At 37.6% G+C, this 14,490-nt stretch overlaps 1 protein-coding gene across 7 annotated transcripts in view; it reads right to left on the reverse strand.

Annotated features, from left to right (window-relative positions):
• Positions 1-1,136: 1,136 nt before the first annotated feature.
• The window catches only part of ccdc136b (coiled-coil domain containing 136b), a 44,107-nt gene continuing 30,753 nt past the window's right edge, over positions 1,137-14,490 (reverse strand). For 5 of the 7 annotated variants that reach the window (XM_058417532.1, XM_058417530.1, XM_058417531.1 and 2 more), the window contains 4 exons: positions 14,217-14,451; positions 14,003-14,137; positions 11,751-11,865; positions 1,137-7,407 (listed from right to left, as the gene is read on the reverse strand). In XM_058417532.1, coding sequence (XP_058273515.1) covers positions 11,761-11,865; positions 14,003-14,137; positions 14,217-14,451 — 475 coding nt within the window. In that variant the 3' untranslated portion in view covers positions 1,137-7,407; positions 11,751-11,760. The remainder of the gene's footprint in view (positions 7,408-11,750; positions 11,866-14,002; positions 14,138-14,216; positions 14,452-14,490) is intronic. The other 2 variants (XR_009207404.1, XM_058417533.1) reach the window with 2 other exon arrangements.

The following is a 14,490-nucleotide window of genomic DNA, read 5'->3' on the forward strand; positions in this document are numbered from 1 at the left end:
ATAAACTTTCTTCTTTTTCCCATCTGTATGGCTAATTCTGTTTTTATTGTCATTTTATTGATAGTACATTTTCATTCTTTCTTTATTTTTTTTTCCATTGATTCTATTCTCAAGACTGCTGATAAGACACTTTTTTTAGTGTGTATGGCTGTGTGTGAGAAGTAAAATTGAATTAGTTTGCTTTCTATCAACATATAGATTTTCTTCCAAATGCAACTGCTAGGTTAGAGCGGATCACATCCATTTAAACTAGTTTGTCTTTCTCATTGTGTTCTCCAAAAAAATCTATACATTTTTACAGGCGGCAGGTTAGCACGTTCGCCTAGCACCTCCAGTGTCCTGGGTTCGAGTCTCGCTCCCGCTCACTCTAAACACTAATCTAGAGTTTGCACGTTCTCCCCGTGCTTGGTGGGTTTACTCCGGGTGCTCCGGCTTCCTCCCACAGTTCAAAGACATGCTTTTAGGCTGATTGGAGTTTCTAAATTGCCCGTAGTGTGTGAGTGAATGAGTGTGTGTGTGTGCCCTGCGATGGGTTGGCACTCTGTCCAGGGTGTATCCTGCCTTGATGCCTGATGACGCCTGAGATAGGCACAGGCTCCCCGTGACCCGAGGATAGATGATGATGTAATATCAGTGTTTCAGTATGTTGTGATTCAATCCAATATCTACATGGACAAATCTGAATTTCCTCTCATCATATGGAAAGTTGAAGGTTGCCATCAAAATACCATTCAAGATAAGATAAGATAAGATAAGATAAGATAAGATAAGATAAGATAAGATAAGATAAGATAATTTAAAACTTTATTGATCCCACAGTGTGGAAAATTCAATTGTCACAGCAGTTCAACAGACAGTTAAATTCATAGTAAATGAACTATTTGAATCATAAACTATTTGAATCCATGGAGAAAGTGTTGCATCCTAGCTGAGGTACATAATTATTAGTGCAAGGTATTTTTGTTCCAGATCAGTGGGACTGAAGATTAGGAAATTATGAAACACAATCTGGCAACCCTGGAAACCATAAAGTTAGCCATGCAGTTCTAAAAAACATTTTGCAAAGAAAACAAACAAACCATCCTATGTGTAGTCCAGATTTCTGATATACAGGTCATCAGCATAGAAAAGACGACTACATGGATAAACTACTTTATTTCTTTCAAATCATTTACAAAATATACAGTTAGATTACCAAAATACATAAAGTTTTTACTCGTGTTTTTTACACAAATAGACACTGTACAGTACAGTTTAATGAAGCAGGGTGACACACAGACAGTCAACAGCATCTCCACACAGTCACGCGTATACATTTCAAAACATCATTATATTCCACATTTCAGCCATTTCCTTGACATTTTTTGTCCTGCTGAACCAGAGCCGTTTGAGAACATACTTTTACACACTTTTACATGTTACAAAACGGAAGAAAGTATAAGTCAGCGTATTGGAAGAAACTCATATTCATAAGCATCCAGGAAAACATATCATCATGTGACCAGAAACCAAAAAGAAGAAGATGGTTGCAGAGCTCTATCAGATACTGATACAACAATATCATCACAACTCGAAAGAGTCACTCAAATGAGTCGAATCTTTCTGGGGATCATATTTGTCATTTATGTTTAACTTTAACACTTTTACAGTTATCAAGGCGTAAGATTTATGAACACTTCCTTTACAATCCCATAAGACAGAGGTGTACAGTCTTATCCAGAAAGGGTCATGTGGGGGCAGGTTTTCATTCCAACCAAGCGGAACCTACACCTGAGTCTACTGACTCTTTTCGGATAAGTCTGCACACTAAGTTCTTGGTATTAACTAGGTATGTGTTTAGTAAAAACTCTAAAGTACTGGGTTGGACAAGATTGCAGGTAAGACGGTAAAACATTTTAAGAAAATACACTAGAAAAGTTCTAGCTATTAAACAGATATACAAACTACTATGGTGCAAAAGGACGCTATGTACCAAAGAAAATTTTAACTATAAATGGATAAAAATGGATATGGTATTATTTTATGGTTAAATGTATTGTTAGTATTGTTTTTAGCTTGGACACGTGCAGTTGGTACTAACTGTATGCTTTGTTCTTAACCTGGAATTATGTCATTTTTAACTCACATGCTATAAAAAGTGAGAAAAACAGAATAATTTCCGTCTTTTGTTAACGACAATCTAGCCAACTAACATTAATAATATGACTGATGTATGATTTCCTCCTCAAAACTTTATAGCCAGTGTTACAGATTCAACAAGATAAAATGCCTGTATGTTGAACAATCTAAAGCAAATACTAGGATATCTCTTATATAGGATATTTATTTTAAACATAAACAGAAAGTGCTATTTTGTGAACAGCCATGTTGATACGACGTCGCATGCTCTGGGTTGAGGAGCTCTTCCTGACTTTCAGAGTAGAGGATAGGAGATTCTTTGGTTTTCTTCGGGGAATTTAGTCGAATGCAGCCAAAAATGAATGAATGAATGATTAAATAAACGACTAAATAATGTGTTTGAAATTGTACCACACACATACATAGTCACTATCAAGAACTTAAGGGACTGTATAAAGAAAAAATATTCTGAATAACTTTAGAGATGCACGTAGAAAACATTTAACAATACAGAACAAAACAGAGTAGAGAAGTGAATTGATCATTTCTACAAAAGTCCAAAAAATAAGATCATTCTCACCAATGCAAGATTTTCCAAAAAGACTCATGCTCTGCGTGGCGTTTTTATGAAGAAGAAGAAAAATCATCAATGCAAGCGCATCCACAGTGAGGAACGTGCAAACACACATTCGCTTTTACAGGATTTACAAGCGCCGCTGCAGACTGTCGCCTCTGTTCATTTTATTACAAGGAGAAAAAATAAACCGATACAAAATCCCAAACGTCTCAGCCGACGTGACGATGCTTTAGATTCGAAGGCTTCATGTTCTCAGTATATCCCACCACACCTGCATAACTACTGATAGTATTTATAATACAGAACAAATGACCACATTTTCCATAGAAAAAGAAGTGTTTACTGTTGTAGCATGCATTATAAAGTCAGACTGTTAGCAAATCAGGACAGGTCTAAAGACAGGATCCTGGAAGACCAGGAGGTACGCAGTGTATGGGAGAAACACACCTGAACTGATTTCATGTTATGAGTCCTCGAACACTGTTTATGAAAGAGGCACAGGATTTTACATGAGTTCATTTTTCCTTAGCTAAACGTCGGACTTTTGGGGTTTTTCGTTTAAAAATTAGTTCATTTGTACTGTGTGAAAGGGTTAAGTAAACTAAACAATACAGTAATAATAAAGTCATTATAATAAGGAAATGAATTAATTATGTTTTTCAGTGAAAACCACGAATACTATTTTTATTGTTTTATTTCTCAACTTGCCAACACGTCAATTTTTAAACTCTTAGAATTAAATAAGTCAGTTCCTGTTATCACTTACGTTATAGCAGCTATACAGTCACTGGTTTTTTATTTTCTCCTTCTTGAAGTTTCTCATTTTACCAACAAACAAACTACACGGTGCATTAAAACTACAGCTTTACCACTGACACTGGAGACTCCTTCCATAAATACTACATAAACACATCCTTACAGAAAACTTCACCATATCGAGATTTCCTTTTCAAATCAAGTTGATCAAGTTAATGATTTTACTGTCAGAGCTTCTGTGGTCTGTAACTCATCAGGACTGAGCTGCTGTGGTAGAAAAGATATTGAAGATATTTATAACACTGCTAGCAGTAAGCATGCACAGATAATCAGTTATATACTAAATTGTGATATATATATAAAACACTCTGGAATGTTTTTGTGCTTTAATATTCAGTCACTGTGTTCTATTGGTTGTGTATAAGCCACTAATTTGCTTTTAAGGCCTGAGTTTCTAAAAATGATCACAACGTAAAAAGGAGAGAGATATACAGTGTGATGCTCGTTCTATCAGTTAATTATAAAGTTCATGATGCAATGATGGTTTATTAATCCTGAACTGCTGAGGAAAACGATCAAGATTTCATTTAGTCATTATATGTTCAGCTACCTAAACTTCTCTCTATAAGGAGAAAGCTCAGGTGAAGGACCAACATGGGATCTTTTATGGGCTTTAGAATTTGATTCATTCAAAATCTCTTGAGAATTTGAGGTTTAAGGACCAGTGGGTGCTGGGTGTGACCAGGGGTTTGAACCTACGGCCTTCCAATTACATTGTAAATAATGTTTACGAAATTTTAAGGATTTGCTTAGAATATATTAATAATTTATTATTAATAGAGTATCTGATGCAGTAAGAGTATCTGATGCTTAATATCTCCCACTATGTCACTGTTTGACTGCATACATAGTTAACAGGGTTTTTGTTCTTGCTTCTAGCATATTAATAATCTATCATCTGTATATAGACACATGAAGCACTTTTAATGCGCATTACAGTTAACTTTGAAACAATAAATTGCTTCAGTGAACTTCCACAAAGCCACCACTGCTACTATTTTTTTTGAGACTGCACAGGGGGTTAATCAGATTAATATTCTCAGGTATCATTCACTGTTTTTTTCTTTAGACAAAATACATTTTTTAACAGAAATTGCATCATTTGTGTGCCTTCGCGTTTAAAAGTTCTCCGAAATCTTTAGTTCTTTGGTCTGTCCTCCATGAGGAGCCCTTAAAAGGGAACCTACGAAGGGTTTTACGTGCCTCTATAAAGGACAAAATGTCTTAACCATTCCTTGAAGAATATGTGAAGCTGCATACTTTTAGAGAAAGCTACTGTTTTTGTGCTACACGTCTGGTGATGAATATAAATATTATTCGATATTTGGTATTTGAAGTTTTAGGGATATTTTTCATGTTTCAGCTCTGACCCTTTTTGACGCTGAAGGGTGAATCCGAAAGGCATCTTATATTTCATACATCAGCTCCCATTTCAGGGAAACAGAAATAACAGACAAATTGGATTTGCAGTAAATCCAGAGCCTGTCCTGGAAACACTAGGACACACAATGATGGATCACACACATTTTACTTAGATTCGATTCATCCTTATCACCATTGACGATTACAATTAATAGCCAAGTAGCTGATTGAGAGCTTACCTAACAGTGTGCTCATGTCTGTGAAGAATCTTTAACACTTTTTACCAATACACTGGTGTTCCCTGACACCATATGAACATAAATCAACTAATGGGACATTCATTTGTATAAAGGAAATGAGTTATATTAGTTATATAGAGTTATATTAGTTTTATGGCTGTAAGTCTGATATATTAAATGAGTCAGGACTTTCAGTGTGAGACGTGTGTTTTCCCCTCTGTTGGATAACCTTACACAGAATTTTAGTGGTTGAAGATAAACACCTTCACATTTTAGATGCTTGGGGCATCTCAGAGAGCAGAAATGGGTTTACTATCAACATTTACTTTGAAGAAAGCTACTTTTGTTTTTTAGAATTTTTCTATGAGCATATTGCCCCATTACACAAGATATAAACAGAAATATTTATGAAAATTCCCAAAGCCATGAGTGTTAGCTTTCTCAATATGATCCAGAATCTCAGTTACTGTCTGAATTGAGGTATTTATCTGAATGTTCATCATGTGCCTGTATGGGTTTCTTCTGGATTCTCAGGTTTCGTCCCTCCTTCCAAAAACGTAGCAGTGTGTGTGTGTTGCCCTGTGATGGAGTGCTGTACCATTCAATGTGTATTCCTGACTCAAGCCTAGTATTCCCAGGTTGGCTCTGGATCCACCATTAATCTGACCAGGATGAAGCAGTTACAGAAAACAAATGAATAATTTTATTATTATTATTATTATTATTATTATTATTATTATTAGGTATAATCCACTGAAGTCCGTAGGTGATAAAAGATTTCTGAGCCAAAAATCCTACCATTTGTTTATTTTCCCTCTTAGAAAAACAAGGTTCCATCTAACAAACTCACGAGGAACCGTATTGAAGCTGCATATTTGAGGAAATAGCTACTGTTTTTGTGCTACAAATCTCTGTACGGTGGTCTTTAGTGTATCTGTGAAATAATGCTGGCATGTAGCTGATTCTGAGACACTTCATATTGTAGCTCTGATTCATTCATTCTGTAGTTTAACCTCACAACTATTGACATTTCTTTGGTTCTTATGTTGATAGATTGAAAATCTCCAGATATATATTTATATATGTATATAATATTATATCTAGAGACATTCGTAGACCTTTTCGTTCGCTCCTTTGGGCAGGAAAGAATGATGCAATGGCACGAGGATTTCATTGATCAAATGCATATGGTCCCTTGAAATATTGAATATATTTAAAGTTCACTAAAGTTTTTTTTTTCATGTGAGTGGCATACAGAGCCAAATCATTGTGAGCTGCACTGTATTATGTGCTTGAGAGGAGTATTTGCTCTGAAATATAATAAGGTCAATGTCTCATGAAATGTTCTTATGTTCACTAGACTTCAGTTTTGTTTTGTTTTGTTTTGTACAAAAATAACCCTATTTTTTATGTTTAAACCGTCGTTAAACTCGTTACATCAAATCAAGTTGATTACACACATATATATATATATACATCTATATATAAAATATCTATGCAACTTAAAGTGTTAGAATTTTATACAGCAGTTAAGTTAGTAGTGTATCAGTGTGACAGGTTTCATTGAGTTTTAGCGATAGATATCGGTTTTCTTGCTACTGTCTGAATAATTCTGCATTCTCCATAACATCCAGAGTTGAGAACGGAAATGGAAATACTCTACAAATTGATTGATCCCACAGTTACAGTAGGTACGGAACATTTACATTTAACATCGGTGCTGGTTAAAACTGTCTAACGCATGCTTTAGAACAGATACTTTCTCTGGTGTTAAATCTAGCTAAACATGAAAATATCGTTATAAAGATCTAGCCGATATTTGAGAAGTGACATACGACTGGAAGATTTTCAGGATCACATATCACATGCTGTCACGGCACATCTTAAAAGCAGCGCGTCTAAAGCCAGAGACGGTGTCTAAAGCGAGAGAGATGTTTGAAGAGTGTGTCTGAGGGTGAGATTGAGCACAGCCAGAAGCAAGAACCAAAAGCAGCACTTGTGAATGTGGTGTGTTTTTGTTTTTTTCCTCCTGTTTCAGAAGTCCTTAAGTACGATTATAGCAGTGTGTGTGTGTGTATGTGTGTGTGTGTGTGTTGGTGAGAGATAGAAAGAGCGCGCATACGTGAATGTATACCAAAGAGAGGGTAAGCAAGCAAGTGGATATGAGATGTTGACCTGATCGAGGTCACTTCCTGTCCAGACTCAAGCGAACGCTCGGGTCAAACTGGGTACGAGCAAAACGGCTGCTGCTGCCATGGCAACCAGCATAACCAGGTTCCAGTCTCCTTCTCGCTCCTGGATCAACAGGAAGAAGAGATGAATTCAGAGGTTTCAGAAAAACAAAGATCATTTGTCAGTTCATTTGGGGGGTAATGGTGTGTCTGTGTTATTGTTTTAACAGCAGATGTTCTATTGTTTACGTTAACATTACTCGAAATGATTTATAAGCGCTCCAGACGTCAGAGGGACGACACGTCTGCTAGAGAAAGAACGGGTTCTCAGTGGGTCTTTGGATGGTCAGTGGTTCTAGCATTCTAAACAGAAATGTACCTTCTGAAAGGAAACCCTCTGTCAGAGACTTCGACATAGAAACGTTAGATACCCAAACTGTGACGTGTAATGCATTAGAATTTTATTGAAATGGGTTCTTCATGGGTTGTACTATACAAATAAAACTAAATTGAAATTTAACTGCATTGAATTGAATTGAATAGAATTGATAAGAATTTAATTGAGGGTTCTGTGTATCTTTTTAGTACTTGGGGCAGTGGTATCTCAGGTGGTTAAGGCTCTGGGTTGTTGATGGGAAGGTTGGGGTTCAAGCCCCAGCACCACCAAGCTCCACTGTCGGGTAATTTATCAAGGCTCTTAACCCTCCCTGCTCCAGGGGCACTGTATCATAGCTGCCCCTGCGCTCTGACTCCAACTTCCTCAGCTGGGATACATGAAGAAAAGAATTCCACTGTGCTGTAATGTATGTGTGGCGATAATAAAGGCTTCTTCTTCTTCTTCTTCTTCTTCAGCAGGCTCCATCTTGTAGTTGCTGTAGTTTTTTTTTCTTTTCAGAAGCTCCTAGGTGGCAAAACACAAAATCTGTGCTAGTCTAGAAAGCAAAATTAACTTCGATCTCTGCTCTGTGATACTATAAATCTCCAATCTTTCCTTCACAGTTAAAAAATATAGTCTATTGTTACGTATGTGGGTGGTGCAGTAGGTAAGTGGGGCTGCCTCACAGCTCCAGGATCCTGAGCTCAGGTTACTGTTTATGTGGTTTATCTGCATGGGTTTCCTTTAGGTTGTCTGGCTTCCTCCAATTTCCCAAAAAATACAGGTGGGCAGATTAGTTATGTTGGGAATGTGTGTGTGTGTGTGTGTGTACTCTAGCCAGGGTGTATTCCCACCTCAAAGCCAGTGTTCCTGGAAAAACCTCCAGATCTACAGCAACCCTGACTATCCTGGACCAAGCTGTCACTGAAGATGAATATATGAACAAAACCAACTACAGGAAATAGCTCAGACTCCATTTTCCCACATGATAAACATGGGAGTTTAAGATGAAGTGCTGTTTGATGAGGATCTTCCGGACAGTTCTTGATTAGCAAGAAAAAATGGCAGTAAATAAAAAAATGAACTGCATTCTGTACTATTAGCCACCAGCTATCACCTTTATCAGTGTGAGTCGGCTAATAAAAAATAATAATTAGAATGATCTGAAGGCTATGTAATAAGGTTGACGTTTCATATTCAACATATTAAGTCATCTGTGATGGATTGTGGCCACAAATTGTGTAATATCCATGAAATATTTCAGTTTGTAGCTTCTAGGTCACCACAGAAGCATCACACGGATTCATTTACATTCATCATGAGGCTCAGCACTTTAGAAGAAGTGACCCTCATTTAGAAAGAAAGCCTCTGTTTATTCAACAAACACTCCACAACGTGTGGATTCGAAGAACTAAATATATTCCCTGTGTGACCCACAGAGACGTAGACAGCTGAGAGCAATGACCTAGTAATGACAGTAAACAAACAGTGTTTTTCTCTCTGTCTCACTCTGTGTGTGTGTGTGTGTGTGTGGTGTGTGTGTGTGTGTGTGTGTGGTATGCTCTCGGTGACGTCTAAGGTTGGCCCAGGCTGCTCAGTAATGTCGAAATAAAAGTTGAGTCACGTTTGCTCATCTCTACAGGTCTCTACCAGTCTCAGGGTGAACGTGACACACACACACACACACACACACACACACCATTACTTCTTCTCTTACCGAGTGTGGAAACTGCACTGCATGAAAAATAAAACCCTAATGGATTCATAAATCTCTATTCCTGACTGTTTCTACGCACAAACTTCTACCAATTTATCATGATCAGAGTTCACCACTGGTTCAGGCTCAGGTCACTGCTTGGAAAGTTTCCATAGAGGTTTATATATCCAGTCCTGGTTTTTTTAGCCGCAGTATGAAGCCAGAACGGCCGGAGGCAAGACATTTCTGTTCGCCGTGATTTTATCACATGCTTCACCAAAGCGAGCTCGATGGGGGATCAAAAGGAAAAGCAGCAGGACGACTTCCATGTGGATTCATTCCACGATGCTGAAACATAAACACGATTCCATTTAACTGTTTATTGCTAGAAACTCTTTTAAGGTTTGATATTTCCAAAGTGAGATAGACATCTTCCAGTGGTTTTGTTCCAAATCTGATTCGGCTACACGAGATCAAATCCTTCAAGGGTTCCTTTTTTTGAGAGAGCAAGAGAGAGAACATATTTTATTTAATATACAAAAGCTAGGATTTTTTTTTTTTGGGGGGGGGGGGGGTTCAAACCCGCTGAAGAAAGCCAGAACAGTTGGAATGGAATGAGGCTAGAAGATGTTTATGTACGCAGAGTTTGTGTTGAAGAAATGGTTCCTGTGGTGCACCAGAAAAGCTTTCATTATACCATTCAGAGCTTGTGAGTTTGAATACTGACAATGCTACAGCATACTCTTCGTCCACTGTAGATCAGAGGGACGCTGGAGAAATCCTGGGCATGTGTGAGCTCATGTATGTGGAAGAGGGCAGATAGATCTTTCCTCTGAGTGTGTTAAGGTGTGCTGTGATAAAGGGAGCTTCACACTCTTGGGTCAGAAGTGATGTATGATAGAGGAGAGCTGGCTGGTGAGTGGGAATTGACAGGTGACCAGTTTGGAAAGGAAATGGAAGGCAATCACAAAAATGGTAAGAAAAAAAGATCCTGTGGAACCTTTTTATTTTATCTATAGATTCTTTATATTATCTATAAATCTGCTTTGAGATGATGTCTATTGTTAAAAGCTCTATAGAAATAAAATTGAATTGAATGCTTTTTGTCTGTAATTTGTCCTAAATTTTTATTTTTCAAAGTTTCTTTCTTTTTTCTTTCTTTCTTTCTTTCTTTCTTTCTTTCTTTCTTTCTTTCTTTCTTTCTGCCCCCGCCCCTCTCTTTCCTACTTTCTGTCTTTATTTATGTCTTTCAGTTCTCAGTGTTAGATCATTTTAATGCTCATGGAACCTAATAAAGGCACTAATAAAATAAATGGGATAAGAATGACTAATTAGGAGATCTATGTATATAATATTCCATGTAGAACCCAATGACAGACGCTATTCTTTTCAGAAAAAAAAACAGTCCTGTAGAAATATAGAAATGTACAACCATTGACCATCCAGTGTATAATTAAGGAGCGCTTAAGGAGTATAACATGCAGTATTGCTGGAAAAAAGGTTCCTCCTTAACAGTTGTAGTCTTAGAAGAGTCTGCTAGAAAGCTCTTCTTAAAGGGAAACCATTGTAGACTTTCACACAGAAGGTTTTCGGAGGTTTCTCATGAAGACGAACCAGGGTTAATCTGAGAGGGTAGCTTTATGCTGTAGCTTTTTAGACTGATTCTGTGAATTATGTGAACCTCCACCATGAGACCCATTTATTAGCCAGTTCTTTATTCCTGTATGTTATGAATAAAATAATCCAGTCTGTTTAATTATTCTTTTTCATTTCAAGTCAGGAAAATAGCTTCTTGGTAATGCTAATCACCTCAAAATCTTGAGACTATGAGAACAATCTTAGCACAGTTTACATGATTTACATATTTATATATTCAGTCATTGAGGTGATTGAATGCAAATAGGAACAAAAAGCCTTATGTGCAACAAAATTAGCAATTAAAAAGTAAATTACAACAAATTCTAATGTAATTAATTGCAATGAATATATTTTTTAATTTGTAAGATATACGTGTGTGTGTGTGTGTCAGTCTGGGAAAACTCATCACTTGGTGAAATTTTAATATATATTTATTTCTACATATATTTCTGAAAATTTAAAGTAATTTCAGTCTTTTTTGTTGTTTTTTCAATTTTATTTTATTGTAATATTTTGCTGGAATGCAGGCTCAGCAGCATCGGATGGGTTTTCCCCAGACTGCTCCACACGTTCAGAATGGTTGTGAAACAATGTGCACATCCATACAAATACACCAGCAGACTGCAGCATTCACCATCTACACTGCATCCGAACTGATCATCCATTTCTTATCTACACCATCGCTCATTTCTTCAGTTTGTGTATCCAGAAGTCAAATTGAGATGATCATAGAGAAAGAAAAGGCAAAGCGCCGTACCTTTCCCTCTTTAGGACAAGAGCTCCGTCCAGCAGCACCATATCAGCGCCATTATTACAACCATTCCTATGAAGGGTATGGAGAGAACAGGGGACTCAGATGGAGGACAGGAGTTCTGAGAGGGGAAAACACAAAAGATGGCAGGGGTGGATGGGGGGAGGAGGGGATGGAGGAGGTGGTGAGAGAGAAAAAAAAACGAGGTGAGAGACAGCATGCATGATATGAAACAAAAAATAATCCAACGTGAGCACAAGGGTTCACAACACATACAGAATATATACAGAGATATATACATGTAATGCGTGCCGAGAGATGGAATGAAGAGGAGATGAATAATCCAGGTGAATAGAAAGAAAGAAAGAAAGAAAGAAAAAAGAAAGAAAGAAAGAAAGAAAGAAGACAGGCAAAGAGAGAGAAAGAGAGAAAGTCAGACAGACAGACAGACAGACAGATAGATAGATAGATAGATAGATAGATAGATAGATAGATAGATAGATAGATAGATAGATAGATAGATAGATAGATAGATAGATAGATAGATAGATAGATAGAAAAAAGAAAGACAGTGTGAGAGAAAAAGAAAGAAAGAAAGAAAGAAAGAAAGAAAGAAAGAAAGAAAGAAAGAAAGAAAGACAGTGTGAGAGAGAGAAAGTCAGTCAGACAGAAAGACAGATAGATAGATAGATAGATAGATAGATAGATAGATAGATAGATAGATAGATAGATAGATAGATAGATAGATAGATAGATAGATAGATAGATAGATAGATAGAAAAAAGAAAGAAAGACAGTATGAGAGAAAAAGATAGATAGATAGATAGATAGATAGATAGATAGATAGATAGATAGATAGATAGATAGATAGATAGATAGATAGATAGATAGAAAAAAGAAAGAAAGACAGTATGAGAGAAATAGATAGATAGATAGATAGATAGATAGATAGATAGATAGATAGATAGATAGATAGATAGATAGATAGGCAGGTTTTTAAAGAAACATCAAATTAGTTCAGAATTTGATATTGTGCAGTGTGTGTGTGTGTGTGTGTGTGTGTGTGTGTGTGTGTGTGGTGATCACAGGGTGTATGGTCACACAGTGGTTAGAAAGCAACAAAAGGAAGCGATGGCAGACCACAGGAAAGGGAGAACAGAACAAAAACACTGCTATTAGAAGATGCCAATGATGGTTAAATTACAAGATGAAGACCTCACACTCATCCCAGCAGTTCTATTGAGTCAAAAGCCATTTAAAGATCTTTGTCCACACAGTAGAATTAGTCCATGCAAGCAGAGGAACCCTGAGAGCATCACACAGTAAGCAGGCTAAACATGAGAACACTGGCACCATGGAGCGCGAGTGAGGGATGTGAGACAAAGTACTCAGACTGGACGGACAAAATCTCTTTCATAGGATTAAAAATCAGGAATCCGATCCGATTTAAGGAATCCGATCAGTGTCCATTATTTTAGTGCACATTGGTACACAAGCATTGGTATGGCTCAGGGAAAGCGTGTTCTCAGATTTCTTTTAAGATGCAGATCTTTTCTCTGTCTCTTTTAAGTTTGTTCTAAGTGTTAAGATAAGTTTGTTTTAATAGAGCTGTTGGTTTATTAGAATACACACAAGTGGACAAATTGATATAGAACAAAATGTGCAAGAAGAAAGCCCTGGGCTTCCAGTTGAATATTTGAGTGCAAAAGTTACAACAATTAGTAAAAGACAAGGAAAGCGTTTCACAGTCAAATAGGGTACGTTAAGATATTCATAGAGTAAACATATTTTTCGAGACTAAATACAGGATTTAAAAAGGGGAACTTAAATTAAATCACGGAGCAAGCGTTAGTATTTGATCTCTGGCTATGTAAGTATTCGTTGAGGACATTTTTGGACTGTTGAAACACACACAAGGGGACAAGTTGAGACAGAAAACACAAAGCCAACGATCGATGTGTGTGAGGATGTGACCAGCTGATCAAGCTGAGACACACACGCTTGACCAATGATGAAGTGAACATGGACGCTGGGAGACAGAGTCTTCACTGATGACTGTTATCGCAAGCGTACGAACAGACGCATGTTAGCATTGAAGACTGCACTGCAGAGTGGTTCATTATCCAGCAGCGTAACTTAAATTTCATCCTAAGCAAGCAAAACTTAAGATCCATGTAATCTAAACTAAGGAGTGAATCATATTTTAATTACATCTTGTCATATGATAATTAACTGTTCACCAAGTTACAAGCACTTACCTGGGCCTTCCTTCCTGCCAGCCTATCGAGCTCCGCCCTACAGCGCTGTAGCTCCGCCTCCAGCTCGGCCCGTTCCTTCTGACTGCTCTCGTAAAGTCCTTGCAGCTCGACAAGTTCGCCTTTTAACACCTCACACTGAGAAAGAAAGACAGGACTCGGTCGTAGAGAGGGTACAAACTTTTGCCTCAGCTATATCTTGGTGGCTGTATCTTACCTCTCTCTGGACCTGGGATGCTCGCTCCTCAGCCTGTTTTAGTTGGTCTCGGAGAGTGAACACCTCAGAGAGCTCCTCGCTCCTCTGCTCGGGATTCGCAGCTTTGTCCTCACTCGAGTTCTTCTGGAGACTCGAGTCCTCTTGATGGGTCGTCTGTTCCGTTTGTAATATGCTCATGTAGACCTCAGCCTTCACTGCCTGCTCTTCGTCCACCTTCTGACCGTCCTGCTCTTCTCTAAGAGCAGAGAAAAGGAAGCAGCAGAGCAGCTGTGTT

This window comes from Hemibagrus wyckioides, linkage group LG19, assembly GCF_019097595.1.
Source record: "Hemibagrus wyckioides isolate EC202008001 linkage group LG19, SWU_Hwy_1.0, whole genome shotgun sequence".
Taxonomy (NCBI): domain Eukaryota; kingdom Metazoa; phylum Chordata; class Actinopteri; order Siluriformes; family Bagridae; genus Hemibagrus; species Hemibagrus wyckioides.